The 20559-nt window shown below is 43.3% G+C and overlaps 1 protein-coding gene across 6 annotated transcripts in view; it reads left to right on the top strand.

Annotated features, from left to right (window-relative positions):
• Positions 1-20559, top strand: part of mycbp2 (MYC binding protein 2) — a 239038-nt gene that overhangs the window by 114282 nt on the left and 104197 nt on the right. For all 6 annotated transcript variants that reach the window (XM_035773118.2, XM_035773117.2, XM_035773116.2 and 3 more), the window contains 6 exons: positions 581-855; positions 4182-4403; positions 4799-4990; positions 6185-6391; positions 14474-14611; positions 15225-15403. In XM_035773118.2, the coding sequence (XP_035629011.1) occupies positions 581-855; positions 4182-4403; positions 4799-4990; positions 6185-6391; positions 14474-14611; positions 15225-15403 (1213 nt within the window). The remainder of the gene's footprint in view (positions 1-580; positions 856-4181; positions 4404-4798; positions 4991-6184; positions 6392-14473; positions 14612-15224; positions 15404-20559) is intronic.

Below are 20559 nucleotides of genomic sequence, written 5' to 3'. Positions count from 1 at the left end.
CACCTGGAATAACATGTGCTAAATATGTGTATGTGACCAATAAAATGTGATTTGCTTTTGTGCTGTGTTTGACTATTTATTTAGGCCACTTGACACTTATAAGGCTACTGATGTTTTCATAATTTGAAAACATGTCTTGACTGTGCGTCTTGGTGGTTGGGATATTTTTTTTTATTTTGTCATTCTAAAAATAAGCTGTTACTGTGTTCCAAAACACAAGCTTTCTGTTTCATAGTTATAACAATGGCACGCCATGAATAAAATTGATTGAACATTTGAATTTTTGTTTTTTCGCTTTTACATGTAGCTTGCAATAGCATCAATTACAAATGCTATTCTGTTATGGAAAATACAATTCTGTTTCCAAAGGCCTTCATAAACACAACCAAATTATTTTTGCGATAGCATACATGAAATCAGAATGACTGCTCATTAATTTTAAGGGTGGTCCCTCAAGTCCCAGCGGTTCTAGTGTTAGGTAAAGTTTCTGAATTGTCAACTGAATGTAACGGCATCATATGGTCCCTGGCTAAACCCCCAGTCCTCTGTCCTATTACTGTTCTTCCCTCTTCCTCTCCAGCCAGCGCCAAGGCGGTGGTGGAAGAGTCCAGCAAGCTGGTGGAGTGGGTCGGCAACACCCGTAGCCTGCTCAAGAAGATCCTCTCGGAGGGCATGGACAACTGCCTGACCAATCTGGACAACGACCCTCAGGGCTACCTCTCCCAGCCCCTCACCCTGCTGGAGGCCGTGCTGCAGGAATGCCACAACACCTTTACCTCCTGCTTCCACTCCTTCTACCCCAAGCCCGCTCTGCAGTGGGCCTGCCTCTGCGACTTGCTCAACTGCCTCGACCAGGTTGGTCAAAGAGAGAGGGAGCATTGTTGACCAAAATTGTGGGTTCAACATTAAGGTTGTTTGTTCAGTTCCCACACAGACTGCATAGACTTACAGATGTGGTCAAATATATGGGCCACTTTAAAATGTAGTACAATGGAGCAGAATGTTTAGTTTTTTTGTTTCATGGCTCTTTTTAACCTGTAGGCACCTGCAACTTACCACAGTTGAGACAAATTACACAGTAAATACGAATCATTTCCTCCAACCAAATGTAATTTAGAATAATTCAAGCAGTTTTTTTTAACTTGAAGTGAAAAATCTAAATTTCAGTTTTGATGTCAAACCCACGAACATTGGCATTGCAAGTGCCATGCTGTATCAACTGAGCTACACAGGACTAAAGTCCCCCCTGCATGTAAAATGTCATACTTTATTATCAATCCAAATCGATTACATCTCAAGGCTTGTCATGTCAAAAATCTAAGAAACCCAGAACAAAAATATTGCGGAATTGCGTCAGATGCTCAATTAAGTGTTTTATGTTAAAAAATATATATATATTTTTAATTGGATGCCATTTTAAACATTAGACATCAGTACATCCAATTGGCTCAAACAATGGTTCACTGCACCTCAGACTCAGTCTACAAGGTAAGTGGTGATGCTAGGAGATGTCCATGAGCTCTACATTTTGAAGGCGTGAAGAGCCGAATAGGTGATCTCGCCAACAATGTGACCTGGGAGGCAGTTCCATATCTGAACAGTAGAGTGAAAGGAGCTTCTAGGGGCAGACGTGAGAAACGATACCAAAACGATGAGCGGAAGGAGCTTCTGGGGACAGACGTAAGAAACAATACTAAAACGAGGAGCGGAAGGAGCTTCTGGGGACAGACGTAAGAAACGATACTAAAACGAGGAGCGGAAGGAGCTTCTGGGGACAGACGTAAGAAACAATACTAAAACGAGGAGCGGAAGGAGCTTCTGGGGACAGACGTAAGAAACGATACTAAAACGAGGAGCGGAAGGAGCTTCTGGGGACAGACGTAAGAAACGATACTAAAACGAGGAGCGGAAGGAGCTTCTGGGGACAGACGTAAGAATCGATACTAAAACGAGGAGCGGAAGGAGCTTCTGGGGACAGACGTAAGAAACGATACTAAAACGAGGAGCGGAAGGAGCTTCTGGGGACAGACTTAAGGAAGGAAGGAGCTTCTGGGGACAGACGTAAGAAACAATACTAAAAGCGGAAGGAGCTTCTGGGGAGGAGCGGAAGGAAGGAGCTTCTGGGGACAGACGTAAGAAACGATACTAAAACGAGGAGCGGAAGGAGCTTCTGGGGACAGACGTAAGAAAGATACCAAAAAACAATACTAAAACGATACCAAAAGGAGCGGAAGGAGCTTCTGGGGACAGACGTAAGAAACGATACCAAAACGAGGAGCGGAAGGAGCTTCTGGGGACAGACGTAAGAAACGATACTAAAACGAGGAGCGGAAGGAGCTTCTGGGGACAGACGTAAGAGCTGGGGACAGAGTAAGAAATCGATACTAAAACGAGGAGCGGAAGGAGCTTCTGGGGACAGACGTAAGAAAACAGATACTAAAACGAGGAGCTGGGGACAGGAGCTACTCTGGGGACAGACGTAAGAAACGATACTAAAACGAGGAGCGGAAGGAGCTTCTGGGGACAGACGTAAGAAACGATACTAAAACGAGGAGCGGAAGGAGCTTCTGGGGACAGACGTAAGAAACGATACTAAAACGAGGAGCGGAAGGAGCTTCTGGGGACAGACGTAAGAAAGATACTAAAAAGGAGCGGAAGGATGGGGACAGACGTAAGAAACTACCAAAACGAGGAGCGGAAGGAGCTTCTGGGGACAGACGTAAGAAACGATACTAAAACGAGGAGCGGAAGGAGCTTCTGGGGACAGACGTAAGAAACGATACCAAAACGAGGAGCGGAAGGAGCTTCTGGGGACAGACGTAAGAAACGATACCAAAACGAGGAGCGGAAGGAGCTTCTGGGGACAGACGTAAGAAACGATACCAAAACGAGGAGCGGAAGGAGCTTCTGAACAGATAATGATAAAATATGCTTATGAAAAATATTAGAAAAAAAGTATTGGTCTTGCACATGAATTTCCAGGCAGACTACCTCGTTCCCCCCCCTCGTGTTTCGCGCTGTGGTTGCCAGGCGAGCTTGCTCATTCCACCCACACTGCCACTCAGCCGGTAGATACAGAACTGACTGATTAGGCGGCGCCAAACGTCACATCGAGAACTAAAATGCCGGGCAAATGTAGATTCAACGTGGCCTTTTGTGAGTATGAAACTTTAGTGATTTTTTTTATTTCAGCTCATGAAACATGGGACCAACACTTTACATGTTGCGTTTTATATTTTTGTTCAGTATAGTTTACCCACTTGTTTTACCACTACATCACTGGACCCAACCAGCACGCTACAGAGCAAAACATGTCAGACTGACATTGCGAGCATGGGTGAATCGGCCCCGGAGATTCACATGAAGGAGGGAAGACACAGCGCTGCGTCTTGCACTGGGCACCAGTTCTACATTGTGGCTTTTTCTTTGTAACAACCTCCAGAGCTTTTTTGCCAATCGCCTCATCCACGGGCTACCCGCCCTTCTCTCAACCTCTGACACTAAAGCTGCCAGTCGGAAGCAAGACGTGTTTTCCTAGCTATTAAGTAGTAGATTCCCAATTAAAACAGTAATTAAGATGGAATTGTGTAGTAATGCAAATAGGAAATGTGTGTTCACCAGTAGGTATGTCCCAAAACTCTGCTCATCACTACTCAAATTACAACATCATCAGTACTGACTTACCACTCATGTATGTAGTAAATAAGTAGTGAAACTGTATTATTGAGTAGAACTTGTAAGGTAGTGATGAATAATGTTTGATTAATTTTTTTGCGGTTGTGGAAATATACTGTCATCTGATGTCGACTAGAAACAATTGCAAAATATAACCTATTAGAAATTGATGGTCCTTGAAAATAAATATTGAAAAAGTACTTGAAAGTCTGTGAATTTGTCTTTCCACTGTCTGTACGAACCCTGTAAAAAATCATTCACACTAGTATGTAGTACTACTAGTACAGAGTATGCCCTTAAGTAAGTAGTAGGCAAGTCAGATTTCAGACACGGCCAGTGTCTTGGTTGCTATCACAACGGCTCCTCTCAGCTTTTGTGTACCAAAATGAACTATAAGAAAGACACAGCTAGTGATCATTTAGGTTAGAATGTTATCTGGCTCATGTTATCTGGCTCATGTTATCTGGCACCTCACCCACCCTGTTTTCCCCTCTCCCTTTCACCAGGACATCGCCGAGGCCAACTTCCGCACATCGAGCAGCCGACTGTTGGCAGCGGTGATGTCTGCGCTGTGCAACACATCAGTCAAGCTGTCATCCATCTTGCCCATTGCGTACGACGGCGAAGTGATGCTGCGCTCGCTGGTCAAACAGGTCAGCACGGAGAATGACTCTGCGCTCGCACACCGCTTCCCCCTGCTGGTGGAGCACATGGAGAAACTCAGCCATGTGAGTGAAAGCAAAATGTCAACACAATGTGTGACCAATGAGGACTTGTATGCAAAAAGCAACTCCCAGTTGGAGTGTTGGTTCAGTTTCCCAGGTCTATGTAATCTTCATTATTATCTAAAAAGCTCAACTTAGGTCAGCACTCCTGCTCTGAGACTTTTTGTGAATATCCCATATCTAGCGCAGGGGTTGGCAACCTATCTTGACCTGTTTTACTGTTGTAACACACTCCTATTAAAATGTGTTATCATTGAAATATTAATTTCAATATTAATTAATATTAATATTAATAATATTAATATTAATTAATTGTCATTGAAATACAATCAGAGAAGACACTATTGCTGACCTTTACTTTAGCTTTCTTTCTCTCCTTTTCTCCTCTCGCCTTTCAGAGGGAGGAGAACCTGATGGGGATGGCCAGTTTCCGGGAGGTTCTTGAGAAGATGCTGGTGATCGTGGTGCTACCGGTGAGGAAAAGCCTGAGGAAGGAGGTGGAGGTCTTCTCCCCCCACCTGGTCTCCAACACCTGTGGCCTGCTGGCCAGCATCGTCTCTGAGCTCACCGCCTCTGCCCTGGGCTCCGAGGTAAAGAACACTCCGCACACACACTGTCTCACACACATTCTATATGTGGTTTATGTGTAAAGAGAGAGCTCAAGGTTTGTGTTTGGGATTTAACTCATTACCAGCATCTGTCTATTCAGGAATTGAACAGAACAATACAGGACATTGATATTGTTTGCATTTTTACAAATTAAATCTAGTCCTATTCCTTTTGCTGGGTTGGCTGGATTCATAATTGAATCGGCCTTCCCCAATTTAGTCTAAATCAAGTTTAGACCTGACTCCAGAACAAATATAGTGGTCTTTTGGGGTTGTCATTCAGCTTTGATATCTACCATTTACAGTATTGTTTCATTGCAATTTTAATATTAATTTAATAAAATGTTCATCAAATGTTAATCTGCATTCAATATATAGTTTGAAAATTATAATAACAAAACAGAGAACCTAAAAAAAACGTCAGAATGACGTCCCTTGGGGGAGTGACGTCTCTCTCTCTCTGTCCAACCACATTTCCATCTGTTTCGCTGTACCCAGCGGCCAATGGTTGCATTCTCAACACTCAGTCTCAATCACTCTGGCACCCTGTCATCATGACAACAGCCCCAGCTGCTTTTCAAAACCCATTGTTTATGTTGTCAAGGAAACTGCTTTTGTTCCCTTTTGGGCCCTGGATATCCTTGTAACAACAACAAGCAGGCTTTCTGGCCAAATAGGTGTTGCATAAATAGCAAGGTGACTAATGCTAACCACACTACATAGATCAGGACATCCTCATAGTATTGTTTCTGGCTGACGTCATGGTCATGAGGTTGTATCATTCATTGTCTTGTACAATAACAATGAAAAGTCCCTCATGTTTATTCACCTCAGTACTACCACCTGGTGGAATTATAAAGCTCATAAATAATACACATTTGGCACATAGTCTTAATGATGTAATACACTTTTTGTTAACTGGTTTTCTGGTTGACAAGACATCATGTAACCAGATTAGAACCAATTAGTCTCTGTTAAAACCAGATAAAGACATATATTTTTCATGACAAGATCAAGGCGCCGTGAAAAATATTTAGGTTATTGTCTGCTCAGATTACAACCAGATAAATACCAATTTTTCTGATTGCTAAAATGACTTTAATATACAACCAGTACATGACCACATAAAAACGATTTAAAAGACACCATAATGACTGGTCTCTTCGTCTGTCCCAGGTGGACGGTTTGAACTCGCTTCACTCTGTGAAGTCCACTCCCAACCGCTTCACCAAGACGAGCCAGGGCCGCAGCTGGAACACAGGCAACGGCTCTCCAGATGCCATCTGTCTGACAGTGGATAAGCCTGGCGTGGTGCTGGTGGGCTTTTGTGTCTACGGCGGCGGAGGCATCCATGAGTACGAGTTGGAGGTGCTGGCTGATGATGTAAGAGTTTTAGATCTACCTTTAATTCTGTGTTAATTTTGGCAGATATTTTACATTTAGTTTGTCTTTTGACTAATAACTTTTAGTCATTTCATCAGTCTTAGTTTCTGTTATTAGTTGACTCAAAGTCCACACACTTTTAGTCAGTGATTTTAGTCGATGCATTTTTTCTTCTTCTCTATATTACCTCTTTAGATTGACCTCTAACTTCCAACATGTGCATGTGTAACTTCAGATAACCTTGTCCAACTACAATCCCCTGCTAAATCTTAGCTGGCAATATTTCTATTGTGACATATGACAACCATAGTACCCCATGAGTAATCATAGGCTACGAAGCTGGCTGCAGGTTAAACAATTTACAACTCAGATTTTCTCCCCGTCATAACCCGAGGGTGGTAACAGCACACCTGGCTACTCATGTGATCAGATCAACATTTACAGACCCCGAGGGTGGTAACAGCACACCTGGTTACTCATGTGATCAACCATTTACAGAGGGTGGTAACAGCACACCTGGCTACTCATGTGATCAGATCAACATTTACAGACCCCGAGGGTGGTAACAGCACACCTGGTTACTCATGTGATCAGATCGACATTTACAGACCCCGAGAGTGGTAACAGCACACCTGGCTACTCATGTGATCAGATCAACATTTGCAGACCCCGAGGGTGGTAACAGCACACCTGGCTACTCATGTGATCAGATCAACATTTGCAGACCCCGAGGGTGGTAACAGCACACCTGGCTACTCATGTGATCAGATCAACATTTGCCAATATGAAAGTGAGAGGAGACATTGAGTTTATTTGTTCTTGCTCACAGATGAAACTGAAGAAATGCAGAATTTACGTTACTAATAATTGCTAAACACTAATTTAAAATACATAAGACATAATATGTGACATAAATAGAATATTGAACAGTTGAAAACATTACAGTATATTTTTCATGATGGAAATTTTTCATGATGGAAATGTAAATATTAAAATATGATTTAAAACATTTTTGGGAGAACCATTTAAGAGCTAGAGTTATTATACAGTCTATCAGTGGGTAGAGTGGCATTTCACAGGCGGTTTGTACGGACAGTTATACAGGACAGGTATACAGTCTGATAGCAGTGGGTAGAGTGGCGTTTCACAGGCGGTTTGTATGGACAGTTATACAGGACAGGTATACAGTCTGATAGCAGTGGGTAGAGTGGCATTTCACAGGCGGTTTGTATGGACAGTTATACAGGACAGGTATACAGTCTGATTTAGAGTGGCGTTTCACAGGCGGTTTGTATGGACAGTTATACAGGACAGGTATACAGTCTGATAGCAGTGGGTAGAGTGGCGTTTCACAGGCGGTTTGTATGGACAGTTATACAGTCTGATAGCAGTGGGTAGAGTGGCATTTCACAGGCGGTTTGTATGGACAGTTATACAGGACAGGTATACAGTCTGATAGCAGTGGGTAGAGTGGCATTTCACAGGCGGTTTGTATGGACAGTTATACAGGACAGGTATACAGTCTGATAGCAGTGGGTAGAGTGGCATTTCACAGGCGGTTTGTATGGACAGTTATACAGGACAGGTATACAGTCTGATAGCAGTGGGTAGAGTGGCGTTTCACAGGCGGTTTGTATGGACAGGTATACAGGACAGGTATACAGTCTGATAGCAGTGGGTAGAGTGGCATTTCACAGGCGGTTTGTATGGACAGTTATACAGGACAGGTATACAGTCTGATAGCAGTGGGTAGAGTGGCGTTTCACAGGCGGTTTGTATGGACAGGTATACAGTCTGATAGCAGTGGGTAGAGTGGCATTTCACAGGCGGTTTGTATGGACAGTTATACAGTCTGATAGCAGTGGGTAGAGTGGCGTTTCACAGGCGGTTTGTATGGACAGTTATACAGGACAGGTATACAGTCTGATAGCAGTGGGTAGAGTGGCGTTTCACAGGTGATTTGTATGGACAGTTATACAGGACAGGTATACAGTCTGATAGCAGTGGGTAGAGTGGGACAGGCGGTTTGTATGGACAGTTATACAGGACAGGTATACAGTCTGATAGCAGTGGGTAGAGTGGCGTTTCACAGGTGGTTTGTATGGACAGTTATACAGGACAGGTATACAGTCTGATAGCAGTGGGTAGAGTGGCGTTTCATAGGCGGTTTGTATGGACAGTTATACAGGACAGGTATACAGTCTGATAGCAGTGGGTAGAGTGGCATTTCACTGGCGGTTTGTATGGACAGTTATACAGGACAGGTATACAGTCTGATAGCAGTGGGTAGAGTGGCGTTTCACAGGCGGTTTGTATGGACAGTTATACAGGACAGGTATACAGTCTGATAGCAGTGGGTAGAGTGGCGTTTCACAGGCGGTTTGTATGGACAGTTATACAGGACAGGTATACAGTCTGATAGCAGTGGGTAGAGTGGCGTTTCACTGGCGGTTTGTATGGACAGTTATACAGTCTGATAGCAGTGGGTAGAGTGGCATTTCACAGGCGGTTTGTATGGACAGTTATACAGGACAGGTATACAGTCTGATAGCAGTGGGTAGAGTGGCATTTCACAGACGGTTTGTATGGACAGTTATACAGGACAGGTATACAGTCTGATAGCAGTGGGTAGAGTGGCATTTCACAGGCGGTTTGTATGGACAGTTATACAGGACAGGTATACAGTCTGATAGCAGTGGGTAGAGTGGCGTTTCACAGGCGGTTTGTATGGACAGGTATACAGTCTGATAGCAGTGGGTAGAGTGGCATTTCACAGGCGGTTTGTATGGACAGTTATACAGGACAGGTATACAGTCTGATAGCAGTGGGTAGAGTGGCGTTTCACAGGTGATTTGTATGGACAGTTATACAGGACAGGTATACAGTCTGATAGCAGTGGGTAGAGTGGCGTTTCACAGGCGGTTTGTATGGACAGTTATACAGGACAGGTATACAGTCTGATAGCAGTGGGTAGAGTGGCGTTTCACAGGTGGTTTGTATGGACAGTTATACAGGACAGGTATACAGTCTGATAGCAGTGGGTAGAGTGGCGTTTCACTGGTGGTTTGTATGGACAGTTATACAGGACAGGTATACAGTCTGATAGCAGTGGGTAGAGTGGCGTTTCACAGGTGGTTTGTATGGACAGTTATACAGGACAGGTATACAGTCTGATAGCAGTGGGTAGAGTGGCGTTTCACTAGCGGTTTGTATGGACAGTTATACAGGACAGGTATACAGTCTGATAGCAGTGGGTAGAGTGGCGTTTCACAGGCGGTTTGTATGGACAGTTATACAGGACAGGTATACAGTCTGATAGCAGTGGGTAGAGTGGCGTTTCACTGGCGGTTTGTATGGACAGTTATACAGGACAGGTATACAGTCTGATAGCAGTGGGTAGAGTGGCGTTTCACTGGCGGTTTGTATGGACAGTTATACAGGACAGGTATACAGTCTGATAGCAGTGGGTAGAGTGGCGTTTCACAGGTGGTTTGTATGGACAGTTATACAGGACAGGTATACAGTCTGATAGCAGTGGGTAGAGTGGCGTTTCACTGGCGGTTTTGGACAGTTATACAGGACAGGTATACAGTCTGATAGCAGTGGGTAGAGTGGCATTTCACAGGCGGTTTGTATGGACAGGTATACAGTCTGATAGCAGTGGGTAGAGTGGCATTTCACAGGCGGTTTGTATGGACAGTTATACAGTCTGATAGCAGTGGGTAGAGTGGCATTTCACAGGCGGTTTGTATGGACAGTTATACAGTCTGATAGCAGTGGGTAGAGTGGCGTTTCACAGGCGGTTTGTATGGACAGTTATACAGTCTGATAGCAGTGGGTAGAGTGGCATTTCACAGGCGGTTTGTATGGACAGTTATACAGTCTGATAGCAGTGGGTAGAGTGGCATTTCACAGGCGGTTTGTATGGACAGTTATACAGGACAGGTATACAGTCTGATAGCAGTGGGTAGAGTGGCATTTCACAGGCGGTTTGTATGGACAGTTATACAGGACAGTTATACAGTCTGATAGCAGTGGCCAGGCGGTTTGTATGGACAGTTATACAGTCTGATAGCAGTGGGTAGAGTGGCATTTCACAGGTGGTTTGTATGGACAGTTATACAGGACAGGTATACAGTCTGATAGCAGTGGGTAGAGTGGCATTTCACAGGCGGTTTGTATGGACAGTTATACAGTCTGATAGCAGTGGGTAGAGTGGCATTTCACAGGTGGTTTGTATGGACAGTTATACAGGACAGGTATACAGTCTGATAGCAGTGGGTAGAGTGGCATTTCACAGGCGGTTTGTATGGACAGTTATACAGGACAGGTATACAGTCTGATAGCAGTGGGTAGAGTGGCATTTCCCAGGTGGTTTGTATGGACAGTTATACAGGACAGGTATACAGTCTGATAGCAGTGGGTAGAGTGGCATTTCCCAGGTGGTTTGTATGGACAGTTATACAGGACAGCTATACAGTCTGATAGCAGTGGGTAGAGTGGCATTTCACAGGTGGTTTGTACGGGCAGTTATACAGGACAGGTATACAGTCTGATAGCAGTGGGTAGAGTGGCGTTTCACAGGCGGTTTGTACGGACAGTTATACAGGACAGGTATACAGTCTGATAGCAGTGGGTAGAGTGGCGTTTCACAGGCGGTTTGTATGGACAGGTATACAGGACAGGTATACAGTCTGATAGCAGTGGGTAGAGTGGCATTTCCAAGGCGGTTTGTATGGAGAGTTATTCAAAATAAATGCATGAAACTATGTCTAATGAGTGTTGACACCTTAGGGAAGCCAGAGAAAAAGGAATATGGTTGATATCCCTTTAAATGGAGGATAGACATGCACAGGAACAGAAGGGATTCAAAATAAGAGGCACTTCCTGATTGGAGGTAGCACCATAGATAGCACCATAGATAGAAGCTGGTGGTTACAGTCCTAACCCTGGAACAGGTAGCACCATAGATAGAAGCTGGTGGTTACAGTCCTAACCCTGGAACAGGTAGCACCATAGAAAGAAGCTGGTGGTTACAGTCCTAACCCTGGAACGGGTAGCACCATAGATAGAAGCTGGTGGTTACAGTCCTAACCCTGGAACAGGTAGCACCATAGAAAGAAGCTGGTGGTTACAATCCTAACCCTGAAACAGGAAAGAGCGGTCACGACAACGCAGACGGAAATTCCAAATAGTCTTCATAATGTCCACAGAAACATGTCAAACGTTTTTTATAATCATTCCTCAGGTAGTTTTTAAAATATATATTCAATAATATATCAACCCGAGTGTGTAGGTTTTTCAATAACAGCGAGAGGAACAATGTAGGCTTGACTCTGTAGCGCAAAAACTCACTCTGAGAGCCCACACCTATCCACTTACACAATGTGATCTTTCACGCTCATTTTTAAAAATAAATGCATGAAACTATGTCTAATGACTGTTGACACCTTAGGGAAGCCAGAGAAAAAGGAATCTGGTTGATATCCCTTTAAATGGAGGATAGGCATGCGTAGGAACAGAGGTTTCAAAATAAGAGGAACTTCCTGATTGGATTTTCCTCAGGGTTTCGCCTGCAATATCAGTTCTGTTATACTCACAGACAATATTTTGACAGTTTTGGAAACTTTAGAGTGTTTTCTATCATCATAATCTAGTCCTGAGAAATAGGCCGTTTAGTTTGGGAATGTTATTTTTCCAAACATAAAATAGTGCCCCCTAGCTTCAAGAGGTTAAAGTGTTGATCTGTGCTACGCAGTGGGGCAGGGTGTGGGTCCACCCCCCTTCCTCCTCCCTTCCCTATGGGCTCGGTCAGTCTTCTGTGTGTGACTCTGCGGCCCATCCCGTGCCACCTGCCCTCGTTCCTTGAACCTCACGCACCCATCGCTATTTCAGTGGATACAGCTGGAGGAACTGCAAGGCAATCCCTTAATAATAATAATTGCTTTGTTGAAAAATAAGAACTTAAGGAATGATTTGTACCAAATACAATGCTCTTAGTTTTAGAGATGTTCAGGACCAGTTTATTACTGGCCACCATTCCAAAACAGAACTGCAAGTCTTTCTTAAGAGTTTATGTTTGTCGTGGGTATTTCCTGCCTGAGTTTGCCCACTTTGCCAATGAAATAATCATTAAAATAATTGGCAACATCAAATGGTTTTGTGATGAATAAGCCATCTGATTCGATGACAGATGGAGTTGAATTTGTCTTTCTGCCCATAATTTCATTTAAAGTACTCAAGTTTTTCTTTATATCATTAATCTTAGCTTCATAGTAAAGTTTCTTCTTTTTGTTGAGTTTAGTCACATAATTTCACAATTTGTAGTATGCCAGTCAGATGTGCAGCCAGACTTACTCCCTTTGCCCCATTCTTTCCACTTTACAGGTCTTTCAATTTGTCATCAATCCATGGAGCCTTAACAGTTCGAACAGTCAGTTTCTTAACAGGTGCACATATCAATAATTGGAAGAAGCAATTTCAAGTGCAGCGTCTGGATGCTCCTCATTAATCACATCAGACAAACAAATATGATTAACATCATCCACATCAGTCACAGCAAAATCTTTTGTAAGATCACTTATACACTATTGAAGGCCCAGCTGTTGGAACCTTGGCTTTCCTGGATATATCCACTATACTGTGATCACTGCACATCCAATGGGTACAGATACAGCTTTAGAACAACGTTTTATAGTCAGTATTAGTAAAAATGTGATCAATACATGTGGATGATCTTGTTCCTGTAGTGTTTGTAAATACTCTGGTTGGTTGATTAATAACCTGAACCAGATTACAGGCACTGGTTACAGTGAGAAGCTTCCTCTTGAGTGGACAGCTTGATCAAAACCAGCCAATATTCAGGTCCCCAAGAAAGTAGACCTCTCTGTTTACATCACAAACACTATCAGGCATTTCACACACATGATTTAGATACTGACGGTTAGCACTTGGTGGCCTATAGCAACAGCCCAAAAGAAAAAGCTTTAGATGTGCCAAGTGAACCTGCCACCACAACATTTCAATAACAATTGACATAAGATCTTTCCTAAGCATTATAGAGATATGGCTCTGAATTATTGAAGCAACTTCTCAAGACATCAGTCAGGAAGTTAAAGCTTGGTCGCAAATGGGTCTCCCAAATGGACAATGACCCCAACCATACTTCCAAAGTTGTGGAAAAAAGTTTTAAGGACAACAAAGTCAAGGTATTAGAGTGGTCATCACAAAGCCCTGACCTCAATCCTATAGAACATTTGTGGTCCAAACTGAAAAAGTATGTGCGAGCAAGGAGGCCTGTTACACCAGCTCTGTCTGGAGGAATGGGCCAAAATTCACCCAACTTATTGTGGGAAGCTTGTGGAAGGCTACCTGAAATGTTTGACCAAAGTTAAACAATTTAAAGGCAATGCTGCTAAATTCTATTTGAGTGTATGTAAACTTCTGACCAACTGGGAATGTGATGAAAGAAATCAAAGCTGAAATAAATCATTCTCTCGACTATTATTCTGACATTTCACATTCTTAAAATAAAGTGGTGATCCTAACTGACCTATGACAGGCAATTTTTACTAGGTTTAAATGTCAGGAATTGTGAAAAACTGAGTTTAAATGTATTTGGCTGAGGAGTATGTGAACTTCCAACTTCAACTGTTAGCAGTCCCAGCAACTGATGCTTTGTGGGATTCAACATAAGAAGCTAGGTAGCCACCAATAACTTTCCAATATACTTTTAAACAACAAACGAGCGAGCTCGTCCTCGTTCCGCGTACCATAGGAAGTGACGCTATTCCAGGAGACACAGTAGAATGGTCTGACTACAGAAGATATGTCGTTGTCATTCAGTTGTTTTATTTTTTATTTTCTATATTTTTTGGTTTGATACAATGTATTGGAAGATTTTAGGTCCCTCTGAACTAGCTCCTATAGTCACAGTTCGCTACAGTTCGCTACTATCGCTTTTCAACAGTCAAAGTTCAAAAATTGCTGGAGGTATTTAAGCTTCCCTAGGAATTCTTAACTTTTTGTTTCTCACCACTTCTCTACTTTCTCTCTTTCCCCCCTACCGTTCTCCCCCTCCAGGCCCAGACGGAACACCCTGGGGATTCGGTCCACACCCACAGGTGGACGTCTCTGGAGCTGGTCAAGGGAACCTACAGCACCGATGACTCTCCCAGCGACATTGCCGAGATACGTCTCGACAAGGCCGTGCCACTGAAGGTACACAGGACTAGAATTATGCGCCCTATTCAGTAGTGATGTGGGGGGAAATCGATAGTTACAAAATGTAATTTTTTGGGGAATAATTCAAATTGATATTTGACTCCCAAGTATCGATTTGTAAATAAATTCAAATCTTTTTTTCTTTTTTTTTCTGTTAGCTAGTGCTTGTCGGTTTTACCTGCGCCAAAACTCCGGTATTTTACATCCAATAGCTTGATCTACATATTTTTAAATTGTTAGCCAACATGTTTTCATCTCTTTTATTTCCCTGACCCAAACTCCTTTTCTCACGCTCTTGTCTCTATGAAGCAGAAATATAGTGAGCAATATGTTTGGAACTTCAAATCGCAATTAAATCGCTGTATCGAATCTCAAGGCATACAGAATCATCTGAAGTGCAATTACATATCGGATATGTCTGTTTCATGATAATATCGCATCATGAGGTACATGGCAATTCCCAGCCTGCTCTGCAGACATATCTATTCATCAATCAAACCATATATGTATGCATTCATCATCCTTCTTTAGTATTTTTTATACCACAGACTCTATGCAACTTATGATATGAAAACAAAATATGTTGTACAATTCTGTTTACATTCTACAGGAGGGTGTGAAATATGCTGTCCGCCTGCGTAACTATGGCAGCCGAACGGCCAATGGGGATGGAGGGATGACCACGGTTCAGTGTTCCGATGGCTTGTCCTTTACCTTCCGAACCTGTAGCCTGAGCAGCAACGGGACAAACCAGACTAGAGGACAAATACCACAGATGCTGTACTACAGGTACGCACACAGACACGTGCACAGACAGACAGACAAAAAGACTCAAGTTGATATTCATGTCATGGTTTTAACATTGACAGAAATGCCGAAGGAGGTGTTGCCATTTTATATTTAGAACCACATTCCTATAAAGCTTAGAGAGAATATGATGTTAAATACTGTAAGTAATATGGGTGCAGGTTCATCTGCCTCACCTAAATCCCATTATTGTGGGAAGCTGCTATAGACCACCAAGTGCAGTCAGTATCTGGATAATGTGTGAAATACTTGATAATGTATGTGATTTCAGAGGTATATTTTCTGGTGTTTTAATTATTGACTGGCTTTTATCAGGCTGCCCTCTCAAGAGAACGCTTCAAACTGTACTTAGTGCCTGCAACTTGGTTCAGGTTATCAGTCAACCTACCAGGGTAGTTACAAACAGCACAGGAATGAAATCATGTATTGATCACATCTTTACTAATGCTGCAGTAATTTTGTTTTAAAGGAGTATCCAAATCCATCGGATGTAGTGATCATAATATAGTACCATAACTAGGAAAACTAAAGCTCCAAAGGCTGGGCCTAATATAGTGTATAAGAGGTCATACAGTACATTTTGTAGTGATTCCTATCTTGTTGATGTAAATTGTATGTGTTGATCTGTGGTGTGTAATGAGGAGCAACCAGACGCTGCACTTGACACATGTATGAAGTTGCTTATCCCAATTACTAATAAGCATGCACCCATTAAGAAAATTATTGTAAAAACTGTTCAATCCCTGTGGATTGATGAGGAATTGAAACATGTTATGGTTGAGAGGATGAGGCATACTTCAAATTGTGAAATCTTGTTAATAAACTGAATAAAAAGAAGAAACAAAGATAAATGACATAAAGAATGATAGTAAAACACTTGGGAGCACCTTAAATTCAATTATGGTCAAAAAGGCAAACTCAGCTCCATCATTCATTGAATCAGATGGCTCATGCATCACAACACCCACTGATATTGCCAACTACTTAAATACTTTTTTAATTTACAAGATTAGCAAACTATGACATGCCAGCAACAAACGCTCACAATACACATCCAAGGGTTATTGATAAAAGTATGAAAGCCAAGCATTGTAATTTTGATTCTTGTAAAGTGAGTGTGGAGAAGTGAAATAATGTCTGTTGTCAATCAACAATGACAAGCCACCGGAGTCTGACAACCTGGATGGAAAATTACTGAGGATAATAGCGGACGATACTGCCACTCCTATTTGCCATATCTTCAGTGTAAGTCTACTAGAAGGTTTGCTTCCCTCCAGGCCTGAGGGTACAAAGTAATTCCGCTACCCAAGAATAGTAAAGCCCCCTTTACTGGCTCAAATATCCGACCAATCAGCTTGTTACCAACCCTTAGTAAACTTTGTGTTTGACCAGATACAATACTATTTCACAGTAAACAAATTGACAACAGAATTTCAGCATGCTTATAGGGAAGGACATTCAACAAACACAGCACTTACACAAATGACAAATGAGAAATTGATGATAAAAAGATTGGGGGGGCTGTTTTGCTGGACTTCAGTGTGGCATTTGACATTATCGATCATAGTCTGACTTCTTTTTCCAAGATGGCGTAGCAGTCAGACGTCTGTTTTGTCAATGTATACATATTTTTCTTTGTATATATGTTTAATCTCAATTTCCATCTATGGACTGAACATACTCTCCTGCAACCCGTCCCACTCAATGTGGTACAAATCTGCAATTTTTTTATACTTTAGAACCAGAACCCCCATCAGTAGCTAACTAGCTAGTAGTCAGGCAGCCACTGCTTGCAGTCATCACCGTTAACTTGGACATCAATACAGTGCGATATCAACCCATCTTTCTCTGCCACATCTTTGGATTCCAACCGCAAGCTCTGAACCTCTACACCAGCTCATCGCAGCTATCTAGCTGCTGTCCGAGTGACTGCTCCTGCCTAACATCTCTGTCCCGAAGCAAGCACCAGTTAGCCTCGAGCTTGACCCATCTCCCGGGCAGCTGAAGAAGTCAATCAGCCATTTCTTGGGCTACAATACCTCTTTTGCCATTTGGCCGATCCAAAACGACTGGTCTGCCGACGTAACCGTCCCAAAATTGGTTTCAACGGGCTCTTCCATGCCCAACGTCCCCCGGATGCCCATCTGCTAGCCCCAGCCCGCAAGCTGTCTGATTCGCCGTGTCTCCAGCTCGTAGCTACTCACTGGACACTATGATCACTCGGCTATACATGCCTCTCCATAATGTCAATATGCCTTGTCTATTGCTGTTTTGGTTAGTGATTATTGTCTTACTTCACTGTAGAGCCTCCAGCCCTGCTCAAAATGCCTTAGCTAGCCCTTTTGTTCCACCCCCCCACACACATGCGGTAGCCTCACCTGGCTTAAATGTTGCCGCAAGAGACAAAACCTCTCCTCACTCAATGCCTAGGTTTACTTCCACTGTACTCACATCCTACCATACCCTTGTCTGTACATTATGCCTTGAATCTATTCTGCCGCGCCCAGAAATCTGCTCCTTTTACTCTGTTCCGAACGCACAAGATGACCAGTTCTTATAGCCTTTAGCCGCATCCTTATCCTACTTCTCCTCTGTTCGTCTGGGGATGTAGAAGTTAACCCCTGCAGCCCCCAGAACCACTCCCATTCCCCAGGCGCTCTCATTTGTTGACTTCTGTGACTGTTAAAGCCCTGGTTTCATGCATATTAACATTAGAAGCTTCCTCCCTAAGTTTGTTTTATTCACTTCTTTAGCACACTCTGCCCACCTGGCTTAGGAAGGCCATTAAAAATCCTGAAATTTCCATCTCTAACTATAACAACTGCCAACGGGGGTGGAGTTAGCCTGCAGAGTTCTGTCATACTATCCAAGTTTGTGCCCAAACAATTCGAGCTTCTACTTTTAAAAACCCACCTTTCCAGAAATAAGTCTCTCACAAGTGCTGCTTGTTATAGACCCCCTTCAGCCCCCAGCTGTGTCCTGGACACTATGTGAATTTTTTTGCCCCCGATCTATCTTCATAGTTTGTACTGTTAGGTGACCTAAACTGGGACATGCTTAACACCCCGGCCGCCCTACAATCTAAACTAGATGCCCTCAATCTCACACAAATGATCAAGGAACCTACCAGGTACAACCCTAAATCTGTAACCATGGGCACCCTCTTAGATATCATCCTGACCAACTTGCCCTCTAAATAACCTTCTGCTGTCTTCAACCAGGATCTCAAGGATCACTACCTCATTGCCTGCGTGCGTAATCGGTCTGCGGTCAAACGACCACCCCTCATCACTGTCAAACGCTCACGAAAACACTTCAACGAGCAGGCCTTTCTAATCGACCTGGTGCGGGTATCCTGGAAGGATATTGACATCATCCCTTCAGCAGAGGATGCCTGGTTGCTCTTTTAAAAGTGCTTTCCTCGCCATCTTAAATAAGCATGCCCCATTAAAAAAATATAGAACGAAGAACAGATAATGCCCTTGGTTCACCCCAGACTTGACTGCCCTTGACCAGCACAAAAATACCCTGTGGCGTTCTGCATAAGCATCGAATAGACTTCGCGATATGCATCTTTTCAGGGATGTCAGGAACCAATATACTCTGTCAGTTAGGAAAGCTAAGGCTAGCTTTTTCAAACAGAAATTTGCATCCTGTAGCACTACAGTGTCCCAAAACTTTTTTGAATTAAAGTCCATGGAGAATAAGAGCATCTCCTCCCAGCTGCCCACTGCACTGAGGCTAGGAAACACTGTCACCACCGATAAATCTATGATCGATAATTTCAATAAGCATTTTTCCACGGCTGGCCATGTTTTCCACCTGGCTAACCCTAACCCGGCCAACATCTCAGCACCCTCTGCAGCAACTTACTTCTCCTTCACCCAAATCCAGACAGCTGATGTCTGAAAGAACTGCAAAATCTGGATCCCTACAAATCAGCTGGGCTAGACAATCTGGACCCCCTTCTTAAATTATCCCCCAAAATTGTTGCAACCTCTATTGCTAGCCTATTCAACCTCTATTTCGTATTGTCTGAGATCCCCAAGAGGTCCTAAATGATATCACAACCGCCATCAATAAAAGATAGCACTGTGCAGCTGTCTTCATCGACCTGGCCAAGGCCTTCGACTCTTTCAAACATCACATTCTTATCGGCAGACTCGATAGCCTTGGCTTCTCAAATGACTGCCTCGTCTGGTTCACCAACTACTTCTCAGAGTTCACTGTGTCAAATTGGAGGGCCTGTTGTCCAGACCTCTGGCAGTCGTTATGGGGGTGCCACAGGGCTCAATTCTTGGGCCGACTCTTTAATCTGTATATATCAACGTCGTCGCTCTTGCTGCTGGTGATTCTCTGATCCACCTCTACGCAGACAACACCATTCTATATACATCTGGCCCTTCTTTGGACACTGTTAACAAACCTCCAAACGAGCTTCAATGCCATACAACATTCCTTCCATGGCCTCCAACTGCTTTTAAATGCTAGTAAAACTAAGTGCAACCTCTTCAACCGATCGCTGCCCGCATCCTCCCGCCCGACTAGCATCACTACTCTGGACGGTTCTGACTTAGAATATGTGGACAACTACAAATACCTAGGTGTCTGGTTAGACTGTAAATTCTCCTTCCAGACTCACATTAAGCATCTCCAATCCAAAATTAAATCTAGATTTGGCATTCCTTTTTCGCAACAAAGCCTCCTTCACTCATGTTGCCAAACATACCCTCGTAAAACTGATGATCCTACCGGTCCTTGACTTCGGCAATGTCATTTACAGAATAGCCTCCAACACTCTACTCAGCAAACTAGATGTAGTCTATCACGGTTCCATCCGTTTTATCACGAAAGCCACATATACTACCTACCACTGCGACCTGTATGCTCTCGTCACTACGTATTCGTCGCCAAACCCACTGGCTCCAAGTCAGCTATAAGTCTTTGCTAGGTAAAGCCCTACCTTAGCTCAGCTCACCATAGCTACACCCACCCGTAGCACATGCTCCAGCAGGTATATTCCACTGGTCATCCTCAAAGCAATCACTTACTTTGACCGCCTTTCCTTCCGTTATGGCTTAGAGTAAAGCCAGTGTGTCTATGTATGCTGATGACTCAACACTACACATCAGCTACTA

The sequence above is a fragment of the Oncorhynchus keta genome, chromosome 7 (assembly GCF_023373465.1).
Source record: "Oncorhynchus keta strain PuntledgeMale-10-30-2019 chromosome 7, Oket_V2, whole genome shotgun sequence".
NCBI classification, from domain to species: Eukaryota; Metazoa; Chordata; class Actinopteri; order Salmoniformes; family Salmonidae; genus Oncorhynchus; species Oncorhynchus keta.
The sequence above is the reverse complement of the archived record's forward strand: the minus strand, read 5'-3'. Positions and strand labels throughout refer to the sequence as shown.